Genomic DNA, 18900 nt, shown 5'->3' on the forward strand with positions numbered 1-18900 from the left:
CACGCAGTACTTCAAAATTGTTGTTCGTTGTTTAACGCCATACACAGCAATATTCCAGCACTGTGACAGCGATCTGTTAATAAACAAGTCTGGACCAGACAATCGAGTGATTGACATCATGAGCATCGATCTACTCAACTGGGATACGATGACATGTATCAACCAAGTCAGCGAGCCTGACCACCCAATCCGATAAGTTGCCTCTTAAGACAAAAATATTTCAGTGAAAATGGTAAATGGTAAATACAGGGTCATGGTTTCATTATCAATTTGACTTTGTAACCTCTACATTAACCCAATCCTTGCCCCCGATATGTCTTTTTTGCATGATTTATTGCACGATATGTGTACATTTTTACTCTTGTCCAAGAATCCATGGACAATTCTTGTTATGATATTGAAGCATGGGGTATTGAAGGGGGTACATGCTGACAATGGCACTAGTCAGTTCCATACAGGCAAACGATGTGGACAAATCAGTTTGGGACTGAAACATTGATTCAGGATCATGTCCACTGCAGCCAGCCACCTGAGCAAGCACTGAAACATTGATTGAAGCACAGGGTCACTTCAGAAAGCTACAAAGCACTGGTTGAAAATAAAAATCACCTCAGGAAGTAATGAAACATTGATTCAAGTTCAAGGTCACCTTAGCATCTATGAAACATTGATTCAAGCTCTCAAGGTCAACCCAGCATCTATGAAACATTGATTCAAGCTCTCAAGATCACCCCAACATCTATGAAACACTGATTCAAGCTCTCAAGGTCAACCCAGCATCTATGAAACATTGATTCAAGCTCTCAAGATCACCCCAACATCTATGAAACATTGATTCAAGCTCTCAAGGTCAACCCAGCATCTATGAAACATTGATTCAAGTTCAAGGTCACCCCAGCAAGCAGCACACATAGAGTCACAATTATATCTTTCTGAGTAGATTGTTTCTTTGTTTGTTTGTTTTATGCTGCTCTCAGCAATATGCAAGCTTTATGATGGTGGCAAATAATTGATTCTTGACAAAACAATCCAGTGACTGACATCATGAGCACTGATCTACACAATTGGGATGCGATGACAAGCATCAACCAAGTGAGTCAACCTGATCCCATTGGTCGCCACTCACGAAAAGCATGGGATGCTGAAAACCCTTTCTAACCCAGATCTTCTCTGAGTAGGTCACCACAGCACCGATTCCAGCATGGGCTAATATCCAGCACATTTGTCTTGGGAAATCAGGACAATATCAATGAGGTTGCTGGTCATACTGACTCACATCATCCACGAAGACTTTCCCCACACCATTATGTTCCATTCCTTCATCTACACAAGTAATAGTTCAGTTTGGATCTGTGGTATAATTCCTGAAGCATATTTACTTTACTATAATGCATGGTTATAACATTGTGTATACAGCCACACCCACTGCAGTGCCACAACAGGTTTACATAACATTACATTGGAAACTTACCATAACGCCTTTTATGGTACAAGTGTGTATATACAAACCCCTTATATGGTAACAAGTGTATATGTGAAACCCGCAATAATGCCTTAGATGATAAGAAGTATATGTGAAACCTTCAATAATGCTTTATAAGGTAGCAAGTGTATTAGTGAAACCCTCAATGAGGCCCCATATTGTAACAAGTGTATAAGTGAAACCCTCAATAATGCCTTATATGATGAGAAGTGTACATGTGAAACCCTCAATAATGCCTTATAAGGTAGCAAGTGTATTAGTGAAACCCTCAATAATGCCTTATAAGGTAGCAAGTGTATAAGTGAAACCCTCAATAATGCCTTATAAGGTAGCAAGTGTATTAGTGAAACCCTCAATAATGCCTTATAAGGTAGCAAGTGTATTAGTGAAACCCTCAATAATGCCTTATAAGGTAGCAAGTGTATTAGTGAAACCCTCAATAATGCCTTATAAGGTAGCAAGTGTATAAGTGAAACCCTCAATAATGCCCCATATGGTAACAAGTGTATAAGTTAAACCTCAATAATGTCCCATATTGTGACAAGTGTATAAGTGAAACCCTCAATAATGCCCCATATGGTAACAAGTGTATAGGTGAAACCCTCAATAATGCCTTATATGGTAACAAGTGCATAAGTGAACCCTCAATAATGCCTTATATGGTAACAAGTGTATAAGTGAAACCCACAATAATGCCTTATAAGGTGTAAAGGTGTATAGGTGAAGCCATCAATAATGCCTTATATGGTAACAAGTGTATAGGTTAAACCTCAATAATGCCCCATATGGTAACAAGTGTATAAGTTACACCTCAATAATGCCCCATATGGCTACAAGTGTGTATGTAAATCCATCCACCCACCATACACACACACACACAGATATATTTTAATACATAAACCACTTTTCTAACCATATATGTACAGTGTATATATGTGGTGAGATACGTGGTATTTAACACATCTCTACCTTCTACCCACCTTCTGTAGAACCCTGACCTTTCTGAAAGCACTTTTATTACGAATGGCCACACATCCAAAGACAAAAATATACATAGGAAACAGCAACTGTGGTTATTAAAGACTGTTTCTTTGGTCGCTTGACTTCTAAAAAACAATTACATACAGATAATATACAATTTCACACCCAGACATTTCACAACCTTTCTAGTCATAGAAAGTGAGAAAAGAATCGTTGGATACAACATGCAGGCTGAACTTAAAAAAATCAGCAATGTCATCGCCAGTGTTATAAGAATATCCCATCTAATACGATCCAAATCACAAATCTTCAAATTCCATAAAATATTTCAAAATAACAACTAGTGTCCTAGCAACTAGAAAATGTAATATCAGTGCCTGTTCAAAATAAACCAAAACAGTAGAAATCACAAAATTCAATGGAAGATACTGACCAGTATTAAGCATCAATGAAGACACATTTTGGAAGTATTATCAATGAATGACTCTAATCCGATACAGATCAATAGCTGCCAAGTTGAAATTGACAACGTTTGTATCCCTCTGTGTGTGTGTATACTCGACCTGCATGTGAAATAGACAAGCATGTGGACGACATCATCCGGCATCAATTCCCCGACACGTGTTGTGACAGGGTCAGAATGAAGAGTTAGAAAATATCCACACAATAATGAATGAAAATTACCTGCAAATCCTATAGAACCGATTCCGCACGGTACAATCGCCTGAATCCAAATTCCTGGTTTACTGATGTCTGCAGAAGACTGTCAGACAACAGCGGAAACGGTAAATGACCTCAAAGAGCTGGCAGAAGCAAGCACGGCGCTAAATCAGAGGCCGAAATCTACATCTCCCTAGAACCTGCACAAGGACTCAGAGAGAGCATGGTCGCCACATTGAGCCATCGACAACAATCAATATTGAATCTCATCAGTCTTTGCGTGCCGATTATTGAATATTTATGACAACAACCACCGCTTGCCCCTTCTAGGCTGTGTGTTGGTCCAATTGGTACCACTGGGCATTGATTATTGGATCGGTCAACTATAAAAGCAGGGGGTGTTGGTTGGTCAAGCTTGGCATTAATCTGCCTTTGCTTCTTGAAGGAGAGTACGAATGGGCTTGCTATTGTTCGGCACCATAAACAGTAACAGTGGCATGGTAAATACATGGAGAGAAAATTATCTCGCCCTTGTTTCCGAAACAGATTTGTTTACAAGGTGAAAAGAATCAATTGCATTCAGATAATAGAACAATGAAATTGACCCATGTCAATATCAGTAGAGGGTTTTGTGAAGTCTTAAGCTCATGATAACCTGATTAATTATGAAGTCATGATATTATATATATATATACTTCATATGTTTATTAAAATATGTCTTTGTATGCAACTTACTATGTCTGCGGTACCATTAATGGATGACAAACTTCTCTCGCATATTGCACAGATGATTGACAGGCACACATTTCATCAGCTGGTAATAATACCAGAAATAAATGGTTCCATGAATGGCTCTCATTGATTATATCTAATAATCTCGTATTGAGTAAGACATTGCTCACTGTATATATCCTTGGAATTTTAATTAACAGTTTTCCCCAAAAACACAGCTGTGTAGAATGGGGTCCGCATTATACACACCATAACGAGTTTTGATTTTTTTCCCCCAACACAAAGACATTATTGTGAGCATGTAACACCAGAAATACCATGTCAACAAGTCCGTACTGAAGTACACAATATAATCTTGTAATTCAACACTGTCTGGTTATACAAAGTGTTCATTGTAAATCTGGACTTATGTTTGTAACTTATTTCATTAATTTTATTCAAAATTTCCTTTTAATTTTGTTAAAATTTATTTCAGCGAAATCATGTGTGAAGCGATCGGAAGATATTTGTACTGTCCAAGTTTCTTATCACCCGTTCGTTTACCTGAATTTGCTGACGGGGTATTTTTTTTCTGTGCAAAACATTCGAAAACATTTTTTTTTTAAAAATACTGAATCCGCTAGAGTGAGGTGCGCACTATACTCAAGAAAATACAGTATTCATTCATGATAATATATATGGAGGAACGTACATATAGTGTCGATTATCTGCCAAAACAGATTCCATTGGGTGTAAAAGCCAAAAGAGTGTTGAAATTTATATAAATGTGGAGTGAGTGAGTGAGTGAGTGAGTATAGTTCTACGCCGCTTTTAGCAATATTCCTGCAATATCACGGCAGGGGACACCAGACATTGGTTTCACACATTGTACCCATGTGGGGAATCGAACCCGGGTCTTCGGAGTGACGAGCTAACGCTTTAACCACTAGGCTACCCGACCGCCCCTCATGAATGAAGAGGATGAATGCCTAAATGTGGGATTCTTTCAAAGACCATGAATGCAAAGAACACATCGTTGTCCATCGGTCCTTTCGGGCACATGGGCTTCCAGTGCTTCGGAGGACACAAAATGACACAGAACATCAACAGATATCCCCTCGAGACATTACGCCCACCAGCTAGGGTAACTAATTTTCAATTTTTGGCGTGACGAGCGAACGCTTTAACCACTAGGCTACCCCACCGCCCCCTTTATATGAATGGATCACTGAAAAAATAAGGTGTATGCATGTCCTGTTGTAATGGCAGCATCTGTGACTTACACAATTTGCATGAAAAAGTAATTGTTTGTTTCCTGCCTGAAGAAACACAGCAGTACTCCCGCAATATGACGGCACCCTGTGAACAATCAAGTCTTGGCAAAAGTCATCTTTAATAAGTCATTGTCGTAAGAGGCGACTAACAGGATCAGGTGGTCAGACTCGTTGACTTGGTTGATGCATGTCAATGTATCCCAAATGCGTAGATTGATGCTCATGATGTCAATCACTGGATTGTCTGGTTGATGCATGTCAATGTATCCCAAATGCGTAGATTGATGCTCATGATGTCAATCACTGGATTGTCTGGTTGATGCATGTCAATGTATCCCAAATACGTAGATTGATGCTCATGATGTCAATCACTGGATTGTCTGGTTGATGCATGTCAATGTATCCCAAATGCGTAGATTGATGCTCATGATGTCAATCACTGGATTGTCTGGTTGATGCATGTCAATGTATCCCAAATGCGTAGATTGATGCTCATGATGTCAATCACTGGATTGTCTGGTTGATGCATGTCAATGTATCCCAAATGCGTAGATTGATGCTCATGATGTCAATCACTGGATTGTCTGGTTGATGCATGTCAATGTATCCCAAATGCGTAGATTGATGCTCATGTCATTCACTAAATTGTCCAGTCCAGACTCTATTTTGTATAGACTGCCATCATACAACTGGAATATTTCTGACTGCAGCAGTATTTACGGCAAGTCGGTGATTAACATTTTAAACTCATGACCAGTGAATCCCCTGAAGCTAAGAATCTTTGGTTGTTTGTTTGTTGTTTAACGTCGCACTCTGCAATATTCAAGCTATATGATGGCGGTCTGTAAATAATCAGATCTGGATCAGACAATCCAGTGAGTGACATCATGAGCATCGATCTACACAATTGAGCCTGACCACCTGATCCCATTAGTCATTTCTTACGAGAAGCATGGTTTCCAGTGCTTTAGATCACAAGGACACATGTGACCCTCATTGGAGCAAGTTAGCAAAAATATACAAAGTCTAATATAATAATAATAATGATAATAGCAACCCGGGTCTTCGGCGTGACCAGCGAACGCTTTAACCACCAGACCACCTGACCGTCCCTCCAAGGCTGAATAACAACCCGATCACTAGCTGGACATGATCTCAGAACCTGGCGCTTGCTAGCATGGCACTTTTGACCGCTTGCCTACTCCACCCCCCATGCCTGTTGCGCCCTCACAACAATCAACACCATCAACCAAGTCACTGAGCCTGACAACACGATGCATTATGTCCCTTCTTATGACAGCAAAGGTTGACGGAGACCAATTCCAACCCGGAATCACCACTGACCAATTCAGTGAAGAGAAAATCCCAAACAAAAAGCATAGTAAACTTCTGGAGTTTTAATGTATATAAAATGTGGTTGCCATCTCAGTTTAAATAAACGTGGGGAAAAAGCGCCATGTCAGCAAAACAACTTCACAGACAGATCAATAGGATCCATTGTGCACCCACTCCCCAAAACTACCTCGCTTTTATTTTCAGACAAACTTCCAAAGCATGATGGAATCTTTCAAGAGGCAACTCATAAATCTCCCCATTAGAACTTTTAATCAATGATACTCATTGTAACATCAAACACTCGGACTTCATCCATCAGGAATATTCTGCCTCTTCCATCATGACCATATCAGTGCAAATATTTGTCTGAACTGGATCTGAATCCAGCCATCATGTAACCAGCACTACAAAGCCCCTCCTACTCTTCTCTAGGAATACAATGTTCACATTTACCCACACGGTATGCAGACACTGGTCATATCTTGACTGTGAGGTTAATTGTGGTTCAAGGGAGGCTTAGGCAGAAACGATAGCCATCTGGTTGGCTGACTTGTTCAAGGTCACCCTAAACTGTAGGGCAAACAGTTGTTTTAGTCTACAACTTCAATAAAGATGATTTTTTTCAGTTATTTGTTGATAATGTTTGTTTCAGGCAACATTTGTGTGTTTGTTGTTTAATGCTGCACAGTAAATACTAGCTTTATGACGGCAGTCTATAAATAATAGAGTCTGGACCAGACAATCCAGTGAGTGACATCATGAGCATCGATCTACACAATTGGGATACACTGACATGCATCAACCAAGTCAGCAAGCCTGACCTCCTGATCCCATTTGTCGCCTGATACGAGAAGGATGGGTTGCTGTAGACCAATTCTGACCTGGATCTTCACAGGGAACAAGCATTGGTTGCTGAAGACAATAAGCACGGGTTACTCAAGACCAATTATAACCTGGATCTTATCGGGTAACAAGCATGGTTTGCTGAAGACCAATATTAACCTGGATCTTCACAGGGGACAAGCATTGGTTGCTGAAGGCCAATACTAACCTGGATCTTCAAAGGTGACAAGCATTGGTTGATGAAGACCAATACCTACCTGGATCTTCACAGGGGACAAGCATTGGTTGCTGAAGACCAATACCAACATGGATCTTCACAGGGGACAAGCACTGGATGCTGAAGGCCATTACTAACCTGGATCTTCACAGGTTACAAGCATTGGTTGCTGAAGACCAATACTAACCCGGATCTTCACAGGGGACAAGCATTGGTTGCTGAAGACCAATACTAACCTGAATCTTCACAGGGGACAAGCATTGGTTGCTGAAGACCAATACTAACCCAGATCTTCACAGGTTACAAGCAGTGGTTGCTGAAGGCCAATTATAAGAGGGGTTTGTGTGTCTATAGGTGCATGCATGTGGGGGTGTTTTAAGGTGGGCGTGTACATGTTTTTTGTGTGTATGTATGTGCGTGCATTAGTAGGGAAGAGGGTCCACTTGACAGACTTAAGTTTCAATCAAATGTGGTTGGTTTTTTTTTATATTTGTGGTCCATATGCCATATCTTCAAAGTGTGATGGGGGGGGGGGGGGGGGGGGGGAAGTTAAAACCCACAAGATTGAATACTTCTATAAGAATCAGTGATCAGTTAAAGATCTGACTTCATGCATGTGTTTAAATACTTGAAGCACAGTCAAGGCTATCCTTTGGTAGGATTTATCACATCAAATGAAGATCAATTTTGACATCACAGATAATACTCATTATTCCACAATAATTTAATACAACATAAGTCGCTAAGGTACAGTATCCACAACATATTTCCATAGTGAAGACCTCAAACAATACCCTGTGAACGAGGCCAGTCTGGCAATTTTCTGAGGCGTAAGAGAGAGGGCGTTTGTCTGCCAAGCCATTGGCCATGATCAATAAAAACAATTATTGCTGAATGTCATGTCTTTTTTCCATTGCCTCATCTTACAACACTTCCGAGACAACAAAACAGAAAAGCAATGGCTGCAATTATGCAAAAACAATAATCGTTAGCAAGAGATACCGGACTTAGAGCACAATTCACACCCATCCATTAATTAGAGTGACCATGAGAATGGGGTTGCAATTTTACTTGCTAAAAAGCCAATTCCGGTAACTGACTTAACGACAGAAAAATTCCATCAGCATCTCAGAAGTGATGAGACTGTCTATGCAGCACATTAGTTTTGAAAGAATAGATCTGATATTGACAGCACAGAAAACCCCATTAATTCTTAATCTTTACTTTGAAACTGGCATGTTTCAAGTGACTACTATTATCTGAGTCTGCATATGAGGTTGTCAGTTGTATAGACATATTTTACATCCATCTTATTTCCACTGCTCCCCACTGACTAAAACACAACTGACCACATCACACTTAAAGAATGAGTGAAATTTTATCAGAAATCTTTTCTTCTCAAAGTCAGATTTCATGTTGACAAATTTCAAATAAATCAAACAAATCTAGGTCTGACCAATATATTCATATTTAATGAAAAGTCTACACTAAAATTTTGCGAAATTAAACAATAAATTATTTTTTTAATTTTTTGGTTAAAAAAACTTATTCTCTTGTGCATTCTGTATATCCCTATCAATGATGAGTAGTATATTAGATGGTTTACAATGTTCTCGTCCTTAACTTGTTGGATTAAGTTCCGCAACTTCTATAATTCCTTTCAAACATATTGTGATGTATATGCAGGAATCTCAATTATCTTGCTATCTCAAAGTATGTAAGAGGATGAGTGAGTTTCGTTTTACGAGCTTTTAGCAATATTCCAGCTGGGGACACAGAAATGGGCTTTACACATTATACCCTGTTGGGAATCGAACCTGGGTTTTCGGCATGACGACCAAACGCTTTAACCACCCAACCACCCCTCAAAGTATGTCTTTAGTTTCCAAGAATTAAACAATCATACAGGATTCAGCAATATGTCTTCACTAATATATCCCTTCAACCATCTGTTACCTCCATGACAGATTAATAATCTAGATTTGATATTTTAAAATTATTATTGTCTATTTTTTTTTGGAAGTTGATTAACCATATTTAAAAACATCAGATAAACATGTCCATTTCTAATCCCTTTGAAATGTCCTCCATGAAAACCTAGTGATTTTATCAAACCCCTTAAAATGAATAACCATAATAAAATCCCGGCAAACAGCCAATTACATCATACACACGAAACTAGGTCATCAACACGCCACATAAGTCATTTCAATGCCGTGAATAATAACATGTATCTTGCTAATTAGCAATCAGTCATAACTCACACATCACATTCATATCTCACAATCCCATTCTTCTATATGGGCAAAATCTCGTCCATTGCAACTAACTTCGAAATTGATTACTCTCTGTGCCATCTTTGTGCCTTTCTTTGGCAGCTGCAGACTAATAATACCTCCATATAGAATTATAATCCTGCAAAACTTGCAAGGTTAATATCGTAAATTTCATCTCCCATGTAATACATCCCAGGCTGTGGTGTGATAACAACATATAACGCCTTCACTCAGGTGACATTGACGTGGTCATGTGACAGATCAATAGCAGGAAATGTTATAACGCCAGGACAAGCTGTAATGTGCGATCGATAATTCCTCTGATGTTATTCAATCAAGGGCATTACAACAAATTTTCCAGAATTGTGTATGTACGTAACTAATTGCACATCATACGGACAAGTTCTGAATAAAACTTTCTGATTAGGGACTGGCCATTTATTACAGGGGTGGGGGCTGATCTGAGGACAATTTCATATTTTGCTGAATCACCCATCCACCTACATTACATGTAACATTTGGATACCGTGGTAGAATAGGTCTTCAACAGCAATGCATGTCATCGTATCCCAATTGCATACATCAATGCTCATCATCACTGGATTGTCTGGTCCAGACTCGATTATTTTCAGACTGCCGTCATATAGCTGGAATATTGCTGAGTGCAGTGTTAAACAACAAACAAACAAACAAACAAACAAACATTATTAACCATCCTGCCCATAATGATCTGTGCATTACAGCAACAATGGTGTCTATTATGTCAACAATGGTGTCTATTATGTCAACAATGGTGTCTATTATGTCAACAATAGTGTCTATTATGTCAACAATAGTGTCTATTATGTCAACAATGGTGTCTATTATGTCAACAATAGTGTCTATTATGTCAACAATGGTGTCTATTATGTCAACAATGGTGTCTATTATGTCAACAATGGTGTCTATTATGGTGTCTATTATGTCAACAATGGTGTCTATTATGGTAAATATTATTTAAAATATATATGGTAAAAGCTGCAAATAAAATAACATGATATTTGAATATAATAGTTCTTATGAAATGATAGTTTCAAATACATTTCTTCCGAACGTTACGTCAAAATTCTTTGCAGTTGTATTATTGTGTATTTTGTAACCGAAATACCCGTCGATTGGTAGAAAACGTGTGTTCAATTTTAGGGAGAATATGCATGGCTATCTTAACTTTTGCATGTAACACAATGCCAAGCAGAACAGGATATACAATCTAAATGATAATAGATCATGTCTACTAATATCTTATCTCAAATTTCACAATTATATTCACCAATTTAAGTTTGTCACCTGAATTCCCAGAAGGGATGAAAATGTAGTTTTAACGTGCATAACATTATGTTGACCGAAAGAGCTCGGTCACCCTACAAAAACACATGTCAGTCTGGCTGTACCTTTTTATTTCATATCGTTTGGTATGATATCAGTCTCAGGTTGAATAACCGGCAAGTACTTTCTCCAAAATGTCCAGTTAGCAAATTTTAAGATGCTCAGTTTGCACTTTTGGAAATCAAACATTTTGCAGTCCCAACCAGACAAATCCGTCCGGTTTCCCGAGCCTTGGTTTGCATTATGTAAGAAGGGCGTCTGTTTCATATCAATAACAATCATATTCTTTTGAGGGGTCAATGACCCTCTAGAACTTTTCCACTGAGTTAAATCTATCTGACATTCTATGTCTGCTGCAGTCCATCAAGTCGAGGTTTATATGCTGAGGATGAAAAGTAGGCAGTAAATACTATGCTTGTATCTTGCCCGTGTCACCTGTCACACTGATTGGGCCGCTTACATAATGAATTTTTCATTGAATTTTATCTGCGGGCAACTTCATGAAATATTGCCGAATAATCAATTTGTTGTCGAGCCCCAGGAATAAAATGTAGCAATAAATTGCGTTTATTATTGAAATAGGAGCAGGTTCCGTCAGATGTTATATGGCTGTACAAGGGATATTAACAATAATCAATTTCATCTTCATTTGAAAGATACGTCTGGCTTTGATTAAGTGATTTTATCTCTGGAACAGGGCAATTGTGAATTATATGCTGGTTGGTTTGGTTTAATTGAATTTGTATCTTGGAGATAGGGGGCGGTCTCCAGACTGCTATATAAAGATGATTTTTACGATTACGTGATTGATTTTACTCATCTGTTTTATGTGAGTGAGGATTAATTGTTTTACATTGAGTATTGCTAACTTGTTTATTTAGTACTTGTTATCTTGTCATAGCCTTAAAACTACAATCACTCACTCACTCACTCACCCAATCACTCACTCACCCAATCACTCACTCACTCTCACCCAATCACTCACTCACTTACTCACCCAATCACTCTCACCCATTCACTCACTCACTCACCCACTCACTCACCCAATCACTCACTCATTCACTCACTCACTCACCCATGTGCCCACCATAGCATACTTTTCTTTTGTTCGTTTGTTCTCTAATGCCACTTGGCAATATTCAAGCTATATGACGGTGGTCTGTAAATAATCGAGTCTGGATCAAACAATCCAGTGTTTGACACCATGAGCATTGATCCACACAATTGGGATACAATGACATACATGAACCAAGTCAGTGAGCCTAACTACCTGATCCTGTTAGTCGCCTCTTACGACAAGCATAGTCGCCTTTTACGGCAAGAATGGGTTGCTGAAGACCTATTCTACCCCGGATCTTCAAAGGTCCAGTTAATAACGAGTTGTCAATTGTCAACAGTTTTCAAACTTGGGTGCATCCTACTCGCACTTGATGGGGAAATAAAATCATTCTGACCCTATCTTAAAATCAGTACAACACACTCATTCAGTAATATTCAGTAATCTCCATTGTCTATTTATTTCACTTAATTCAGAGCCTCAACAGGTTCAAAGTCAATCCCTTATCATATTTGAACATTCGAACTTTTATGACCCTTATCTTAATCAACTTACATTATCTCAATCTTAAAAAACAACATTATCTTTGAACTATTTTTACGACCAGATAATACAATCAAATGTCATTATCTTTGACGATAATTTGGGGAAACGCCTTATCTGAAATCATCCTCACAGTGTTGATAGTCGGTATCTCGCGCATTAATCACAAAGCTTGTCCTATATTCTAAGATATAATAACATCAGCTGAAAGTTTCAAAAGGATAAAAGATATTCTGCCTAGGAAACACAAAATGCTTTCATCTCAACTCATTCTATTAAAAGTTTTGCTAAATCTAATTTGATGCAGAATAATTTCAGATCTTAATATAACTGCTGATTAATGATCTTAAATAATTCTGCCATTAATTCAGCATACTGAACATATTCATACCAACATGATGACCTACAAGGAATAACGGGTGACCCTCAGGGATAACCCAAAGGACAGACCTCACGGAGATCTCCAACAAGTAACCTCAGGGATAACCCAAAGGACAGACCTCACGGAGATCTCCAACAAGTAACCTCAGGGATAACCCAAAGGACAGACCTCACGGAGATCTCCAACAAGTAACCTCAGGGATAACCCAAAGGACAGTCCTCACAGACAGTGAGTCCCGTTAATCGCCCCTTACGGCTTGCATGGGTTGTTGAAGATCAATTCTAGCCCAGAAGTTCACAGGTCCTCGAACAGTATTCCAGTTATATCACGGCGTGTCAGATTATTGTGGAAGGAAAGCCCGTAGTGACAGACATTAACCACTTTTGTGAAACCCACGAGCACAAGTATGGTGCTGACAAACCTAGAAACATAATCGGGCCAAACTGGGATTCAAATTCGCGATCATAGGTTTCTGGTGTGCCCAAGGGAGACAACTCTGTACAGCAAATAGCAGTGCCTCAGATGTCTACCCGTTCCCCCAACCTTACATCTGAAAATGATCTCGTCTATCGCCCTCAACTTCCTGACAACTTTCCCAGAATTCCACTAAAGCAAGCAAATGACAGACAGGTGACGTCAAAACCAATTTTTGCGCTAGTTAAAATATATTGTTCCACTAGTCGCATTATCACTGTAAGAAGTCAACTCAACTCAAGAAATCAATTAGACACCAACTACAGTCGCTAAAGTCACAAACAGTTGCTGTAAAACACCGCCCACTCCCTCATTTTAATCGTGAGATTGTGAGAGGAGCTTCTTCGATTTCCCCACCTTCATGCATGAGAACCATTAAGCTGCTGATGACTGTCCATCAGTATTTGAAAGCACACTTTAGTCTCAACTCCTGGGTAATTAGCCCCCTGCAAGCACCTGCCGCATTTTCACCTGCTCCTTTGGGATGAATCATTTATTTTAACTGATGCTAAGTCTTAATTATTCAAGTTTGAAAATCCACTGATGGTTCACTGGTCCTTGAAACTAACAATGACATAAGGATCTGATTGACAGATTTACATTTTTCTTCCTGACACAATAACGTGAACAAGGACGTAGTGTAATCCGATTGTTGGAGCTTGCAGCATAAATCTCTCAAAAGCTAAAATGTGTTCACCCAAACACAGTCAGTATCACGATGTTGCACATCTTCCTGAGGCAAGGGAGTTAACGGACTGTTAACGTTCAGTTTCCACCCTTGCCAAACTAGGCTCCAATTATGGAGCTCTGTTTTGGCTCGACTAACAAGTCTATGCATAGTCCAATCAAAATGGCATAACAAAATCAACATATGGTTCGTAAACTACACGGATTTCAAATCGCAAATTTTGGTCTTTGAGTCCGGGTGGTCATCCATTGTGTCTGGTTGATCATCCATTGTGTCTGGGTGATCATCCATTGTGTCTGGGTGATCATCCTTTGTGTCCAGGTGATCATCCTTTGTGTCCGGGTGATCATCATTTGAGTCCGGGTGATCATCCATTGTGTCCGGGTGATCATCCTTTGTGTCCGGGTGATCATCCATTGTGTCTGGGTGATCATCCATTGTGTCTGGGTGATCATCCATTGTGTCTGGGTGATCATCCATTGCATCCGGGTGATCATCCATTGTGTCCCGGGTGATCATCCATTGTGTCCGGGTGATCATCCATTGTGTCTGGGTGATCACCCATTGTGTCTGGGTGATCATCCATTGCGTCCGGGTGATCATCCATTGTGTCCCGGGTGATCATCCATTGTGTCCGGGTGATCATCCATTGTGTCTGGGTGATCATCCATTGTGTCTGGGTGATCATCCTTTGTGTCCGGGTGATCATCCATTGTGTCTGGGTGATCATCCATTGTGTCCGGGTGATCATCCATTGTGTCCGGGCGATCATCCATTGTGTCCGGGGGATCATCCATTGTGTCAGGGTGATCATCCATTGTGTCCGGGGGATCATCCTTTGTGTCAGGGTGATCACAGGGTGATCATCCATTGTGTCCGGGGGATCATCCATTGTGTCAGGGTGATCACAGGGTGATCATCCATTGTGTCAGGGTGACAATGAAATGAACAACAATTCTAACAAGCAGCTAGCCATTTTCAAAACAGCCAAACTCTCAGTAAAAATCCCATTTTCAATTACCATACACACAATTTCCTCAAGCGAGTGTCGGTAATCCCAACAAAATCACTGGAGAAATTAATCAGTTTGGTCAAGATAAAAAAAGGTTTCTTGAAATAAGTGTAGACTGTCGGTTATCATGTGTTGCCACATCCACCTGCTGAATGCGTGTAAATAGATTGAGTCGACGCCCCTCCCCAAACAGAATATCAAATGTGACTTACCTCCCCTGGTTTAGTTTTAGCCACCTGGCGTTCGAGCTGGAGCCTCTCTTTGGCCGCTTGTTTGATGATCGTGACAAGCTCCTCCTTCTCCTCATATACTTGTGCATTCTGAAATTATTGTGTTCAGTTGAGCACCTAATGTTTGATTTGGGTTGTTTGTTGTTTAACGCCGCACACAGCAATATTCAAGCTGTATGACGGCGGTTTGTAAATAATCGAGTCTGGACCAGACAATCCAGTGACTAACATCATGTGCATTGTTCCACACAATTGGGATCGATGACATGCATCAACCAAGTCAGCGAGCCTGACCACCCTATCCCGTTATTCGCCTCTTACAACAAGCAAAGTTGCCTCTTAGGACAAGCATGGGTTGCTGAAGACCTATTCTACCCCGGAATTTCATGGGTTGTTCCCAATATGAGAACTACAAGAAATACATTACAATATACAAACCATTAAGAATGGCTTAACTTAGTGAAATAAAGTATGAAAAGAACCTTAAGATAATGGTCTAGTGGATAGAGCGTTTGCCCAGAGAGTAAAAAAGGTCGGTGGTTCGATCCCCTGGCCATTTCATACCATTTCGCACAAGAACAAGCAGACAACCCCCAATCAACCCCACCCCTCACACACATGCACTCAAGTGCATTATAAGTGCAATAATCTTGAACGCGACGTCTAACCCCATTTCACCTCACCGTCCCAGAGCCGCTGTACTAAATGCATAGTTTTCCTCATCGAGACTTTAACAAGCTTATTGTAACCTCAACCACAGACAAACAAAATCAATTCTCTTCTCATTCAAAGATTCCCATGAAACTGGAGAGATAAGAGAGTTATTTTCTCATCAAATGCTACACTGATTCAATCAAACAGCTTACATCAAAGGTAATTCATGATTCATGGAAATTCCTGGTAATTCATGGAGCACTGAGTGCGATTTATATAATATTTATCAGAACACAGACTGAATATGCTTGTTTAGTTTGCAATGGCTGTATAACCAACTGAATGAGACAATAAAACACCAGCTGGAAACAGAATTCAGTTTTTGAAACAGGTTTAACACTGTATTCTATCATAAATCTATAATTTGAGTGACTGAGTGAGTGAGTTGGGTTTTACGCCGCTTTTAACAATATTCTAGTTATATCGTGGCGTGTCAGCTTAATGTGGGAGGAAAGCCCGAAATGATGCAGGTCTCAGACGTTTACAGCTTCGGTGAAACCCACGAGCACGGGTATGGTGCTGACAAACCTAGAAACATAATCGGGGCGAACCAGGATTCGAACCCACAATCATAGGTTTCTGGCCTGTCCAAGGGACGCAACTTTGCACAGCGAATCGCGGCACCTTAGACGACTGGGCCACCTGTGCCCCCAATCTATAATTTGAAAGCCACCTTATTGGAACAAGAGAAAGCACATACCGTTTGTCTTTTTTACAAATTATTATCATGAAATAGAGTCAAACTACCGTATTCGACGTAATAGGCGCCCCCCTCTAATAAGCGCCCACAGAGATATTTGCTAATATATTGGCGAATGAACAAACCCAATTAGCACCCCTTCCGATTCATCAATGTACACAAGACTTATAATACGCACTCATGTGTTATATGCACCCTTAATTATGGCCAAATATATTCTGGAAAAATATATCTGTCGTATATAAACATTTCAGGCTGTCAGCATAAACCACGAAATTTATCTTTTAACTCTGTTTTTTTCACCAAAATAATATTCTAATAAGAGCCCCCTAATTCTAATTTTGAGAGCGCTCTGGGTGCTTATTACGTCGAATACGGTACTTTGATTTAGTACCATACTTTCTATTGTTAAATCTTTTAACATTTTCTCAAAGACTTTCGGATGCCATACTTATATTCTTCTCATTTTCAATAACAAAGAGGAATTAATCGTATACTTAACTACAGAACATTGCACCAATTACAGTGATTAAATTCACTATCAATCAAAAGATTTTTTTTTTTTTAACTTATGACAGAGTTACCTCCTCTTGCAATATGGCCAAAATGACACTTTTGTTTTCAGGCTAAGATCTGGTAACAAGTACATAAAACATGGAGTATTTTCCTCTTCATGTAAAAAACATTAATCTTGTCTCATGAGCCAATAACTTTTACATCTTCTACTGGATGCAGTACACATCAAAAGTATTATTGTTGATTCCTGATGCGAGAATTCAGGGATTTTGTTTGACCGACGATTTCTTTGTCGTACACAGACGACCACATTGCAATCTATTCAGATTAATCGAAATTTAGCCTACAAAACTTTTTTTCAATATATATATTTGGTAACCTGATCTTTACCTATAACGGACTGAGTGAGTGAGTGAGTTTGGCTTTACGCCGCTTTTAGCAATATTCGAGCAATATCACGGCGGGGGACACCAGAAATGGGCTTCACACATTGTACCCATGTTGGGATTCGAACCTGGGTCTTTGGCGTGACGAGCGAACGCTTTAACCACTAGGCTACCCGACCGCCCCTTTACCTATGAAGTAAGATATACCACACGTTCAGGGCCCCAAGCGGACTCTGGGTTAGACAGTGTCCCCTTCAACGTGTGCTCATCATACAAAGATTTTTGTTTTGCTTGTTTGTTGTTTAACACCGCACACACCAATATTCCAGTCTGTAAATAAACGAGTCTGGACCAGACAATCCAGTGATTGACATCATGAGCATCAATCCACGCAATTGGGATACGATGACACGCATCAACCAAGTCAGCGAGGCTGACCACCCGATCCCGTTCGTCACCTCTTAGGACAAGCATAGTCTCCTTTTACAGCAAGCATGGGATGCTGAAGACCTATTCTACCCTGGATCTTCACGGGATACGATGACATGCATCAACCAAGTCAGCAAGCCTGACCACCCGATCCTGTTAATCACCTCATACGACAAGCATTGTCACCTTTTACGGCAAGCATGGGTAGCTGAAGACCTATGCTACCCCGGATCTTCACAGGTCCGTCATACAAGGAACCCAAATGAATAAAGTGGTTGTCAGGTCAGTGAGTTGGTTGATTGCCACCAAATCCAGATAGCGTAGCATATGGCTCATACTATTAAACACTACTTTGTCTGGCCCGGACAGACAGTCATAATATTGCTGGAATATTTCTGAGTGCAGTATAAAACCATCAATCATGCAGCTTGTCCTTGATCTTTTCTATTGTCACAACATGGCTGTTTCCTCTGCCCATCAGAAAGAACATCTATATATGTAATGAGATAGCTGGAGACCACATCTCTCAGTATACCCCTACCCAAACTAATCGAAGGCTATGCATATCTGAAACTCTTGCTCAGGCCCGCGATTTTGCATTGTCGATTGCCTATTGATTTCCCT

The 18900-nt window shown here is 39.9% G+C and overlaps 1 protein-coding gene across 17 annotated transcripts in view; it reads right to left on the reverse strand.

Annotated features, from left to right (window-relative positions):
• Positions 1–18900, reverse strand: part of LOC139456225 (RIMS-binding protein 2-like) — a 316067-nt gene that overhangs the window by 218962 nt on the left and 78205 nt on the right. For all 17 annotated transcript variants that reach the window (XM_071237818.1, XM_071237829.1, XM_071237826.1 and 14 more), the window contains one exon: positions 15514–15621. In XM_071237818.1, the coding sequence (XP_071093919.1) occupies positions 15514–15621 (108 nt within the window). The remainder of the gene's footprint in view (positions 1–15513; positions 15622–18900) is intronic.

This window comes from Haliotis cracherodii, unplaced genomic scaffold, assembly GCF_022045235.1.
Source record: "Haliotis cracherodii isolate W230 unplaced genomic scaffold, xgHalCrac1.p SCAF_11, whole genome shotgun sequence".
Taxonomy (NCBI): Eukaryota; Metazoa; Mollusca; class Gastropoda; order Lepetellida; family Haliotidae; genus Haliotis; species Haliotis cracherodii.